Source organism: Haliaeetus leucocephalus, unplaced genomic scaffold (genome assembly GCF_000737465.1).
Source record: "Haliaeetus leucocephalus isolate CR32 unplaced genomic scaffold, Haliaeetus_leucocephalus-4.0 Scaffold76, whole genome shotgun sequence".
In the NCBI taxonomy this organism is placed as follows: Eukaryota; Metazoa; Chordata; class Aves; order Accipitriformes; family Accipitridae; genus Haliaeetus; species Haliaeetus leucocephalus.
This window is the reverse complement of record NW_010972512.1, coordinates 126,020-128,862: the sequence shown is the minus strand read 5'-3', so window position 1 is coordinate 128,862 and position 2,843 is coordinate 126,020. Positions and strand designations below refer to the sequence as shown.

Here is a 2,843-nt window from a genome sequence, read left to right as displayed (position 1 = left end):
GGGATGGGGGGGCTCGGGGGGGGGCAGGGAGGAACAAGGGGACACAGGCCGCAGGGCCACATGGTGCTGGATATGGGGGACAATGAAGGATGGGGGGGGGACAGGCCACGGGGACACAAAAAATGGGGAATAGGGGGATGTGCAGGACGCAAAGTACAGGGATGGGGGGACATGGGGGTCACAAGGGGACACGGGCTGCAGGGCCACATGGTGCTGGACATGGGGGACACGAAACACAGGGACACAAAGGACACGGAGGGGGGGACACACATGGAGGTCACAAAGGGTAGGGAACACGGGGCTCTGTGGGAAAGGAAGGACGAGGGGACACAAAGGACATGGGATGTGAACCCAGGCAGAAAGGACAGGGGATGCGGAGGGCACAGGGATGTGACATCAAAAGTGGGGGACACAAAGGATGGGGGCTGTGAAGGGCCTGCGGACACGTGGCAGCGAGGACAAGCTGTTGGGGGGGGAACGCAGGGAAGCCGCTTCCCTGGGCAGTTGCCGAGGAAGGGGAAAAAAGCCTCTTTTCGGCTAAAAGATGTTTTTTAGAATTTAGTAACAGAAAAACAATTCCTGTGGAGGGGCCAGGAGCGCAGGCACTTGCTCCCTCTTTCAAATCATGACCCAGCCCGCAGTTCACCCGGTTGCAGGAAAGCCAGCAATACCTGTTAAAAAATAAAACCGCAGAGCAAGTGGCCGCCCTGAAAGGGGACTCCTCCGGAAGGCTCCTCGTCTGCGGCACCTGGGCACCTTGTCCAGGGCCACAACTCTTGCCTGGTGGCTTTGCCATGGGGTTTCGCAGGAACAGGAAAATTTGACCCGGTGGTAGTGCCGGTTGGGACTGCTGGCCACATGGCACTGGGTGTCCTCCCTGCCTTGAGCAGGTCGCTTGAGCTAGGTGGTTGTCAGAGGAGGGGGGGGTCCCAGTGAAGCGCGGGGTGGGGACCCGGGAAGCGCCGTCTCATGCCCCTCTTGTCTCCCTGCCACGCTGCAGCTCCTGATCGCTCGCCGGAGGAGAACCAGCTGCTACTTCTACCCCCGCGCCTGGCCCAGCATCAGGAGCGCAGACTGGTGGGAGCGGGTGGTCCTGAAGGAGTTTGGACCCCAGGACTGGCTGGAGAAGTTCCGGATGTCTAAGGAGACCTTCTTCTATGTCTGCAACCAGCTGCGGCCTGGACTGGCTCCGCACAGTGCCCACTTCCACCCCACCCTGCCCCTGGAGAAGAGGGTGGCCGTGGCCCTGTGGCACTTGGCCACCAACGTGGAGTACCAGACTCTCAGCCCGCTCTTCGGCGTGGGGCCCTCCACGGTGCAGACGTGCGTCCGGGAGGTGAGCTACGCCGTCGTCTTGCTGCTGAAGCCCCTCTACCTCCGGCTGCCCAACGAGAAGGAGCTGGAGAACATGGTGCGCATCTTTCGCACCCGCTGGGGCTTCCCACACTGCATCGGCGCCCTGGACAGCCTTCACATCCCCATCCATCCGCCCCTGCGCCTCAGCGCCGACTACTGCAACGGCCAGGGCTGGCACTCCATCCTGACGCAGGCCACCGTGGACGGGCTGGGCCAGTTTTGGGACGTCTCCACCGCTTTCCCCGGCAGCATGGAGAACAGCGCGGTCCTGGAGAGCTCCAGCCTGTGGGTGCTGGCCAAGGAGGGCCGGCTGTGCCCCAACCCACCCAAGCACTTCATGGGGAAGGCGCAGAAGTACGTGCTGCTGGGCGATGCCACCTACCCCTTGCAAGACTGGATCCTCAAGCCCTACCAGGAGGACGAGAACCTCACCCAGCGGCAGCTGCAGTTCAACTACCGCCTGAAGCGGGCGCACAGCGTGATCGAGAACGCCTTCCTGCGCCTGAAGGCACGCTGGCAGATCCTCCTGAAGTGCGACGACTGCAGCCTGGAGCTGCTGCCCACCCTCGTCCTCGCCTGCTGCATCCTGCACAACGTCTGTGAAGCCCACGACAACCCCTTCAACGAGGAGTGGCTGGAGGGCACCGAGCCGACCGAGTTGCCCAAGCCCTGCCAGCCCGCACCTGCCGCCATGGAGGATGGCCGGGCTGAGCAAGTGCGCGAGCTGATGTGCCAGTACTTCGAGAGCTGCGGGGAGGGCTGACGGGGCCGGGGGTGAGAAGAAGCAGCCCTGCGCGTCCTTGCTCATGGACTTCCCGCAGACTCCGGCGAATGTTGTTGGCCCAGCGGCACCCGGCTGTTCGGCGAAGGACTGCACCTTCTCGCCTCTGCCGAAGACTGCTGGCAGAGTGAGGAAGGCTGCCGGCCATTCCTGGGGTGGGGAGGGGGGGGCGGCTGTGTCATGCTCGTGCTGGTTTTGCTGCAGTGATTTCAGGCAGTGGAATGTATTTTGTGCCCTTGCTCTCTTCCAGGGTTTAAGCGGTCTGGTGGTGTGTTGTGTGCTGCACGAGTAAAGCGGGGATCGGGGCTGGGCGAGGGAGAGGGCTGCTTGGGTCTCCCTTTCCTGGGATCACGCCTCTGTCCCAAGGCCCCTCCGCCAGGCCGAAACCAGTAGGAGGCTTGAAATAAGAAGGCAAAACCCCTTTGAAGGTACGAAACTCGCTGCGTAAACATGCTTGGGAGGGGAAGGGAAGGAAGAGGCAGAGCAGTGACTTGCCGGGGGGCCGGCACCAGCCTGGAATGAAATGGCATCCGCAAGCTCCGGCCCTGCCGCTGCCCTCGGGGGGAGCGGGCTGAGCCGCCGCAGCCCCGCGTCCTGTCCGTCCTCGCTCCCCTCCGGAGGGGTTTCCCGTCAAGGCCCGTGGCTCGGGCCCCCGAGGTCCCTCCCCGTCCCACCGGCCGGCTCTGGCCTTTGCTCCCCCCCCCCC

The 2,843-nt window shown here is 63.6% G+C and overlaps 1 protein-coding gene across 1 annotated transcript; it reads left to right on the top strand.

The window, feature by feature from the left end:
* The first annotated feature begins 651 nt into the window (after positions 1–651).
* Positions 652–2,658, top strand: LOC104839694 (putative nuclease HARBI1). Its single transcript, XM_010580133.1, has 2 exons — positions 652–2,071; positions 2,388–2,658. The coding sequence occupies exons 1-2, from the start codon at positions 1,136–1,138 to the stop codon at positions 2,427–2,429; spliced, it is 978 nt and encodes a 325-aa protein (XP_010578435.1). The 5' UTR covers positions 652–1,135; the 3' UTR covers positions 2,430–2,658.
* Positions 2,659–2,843: the final 185 nt, after the last annotated feature.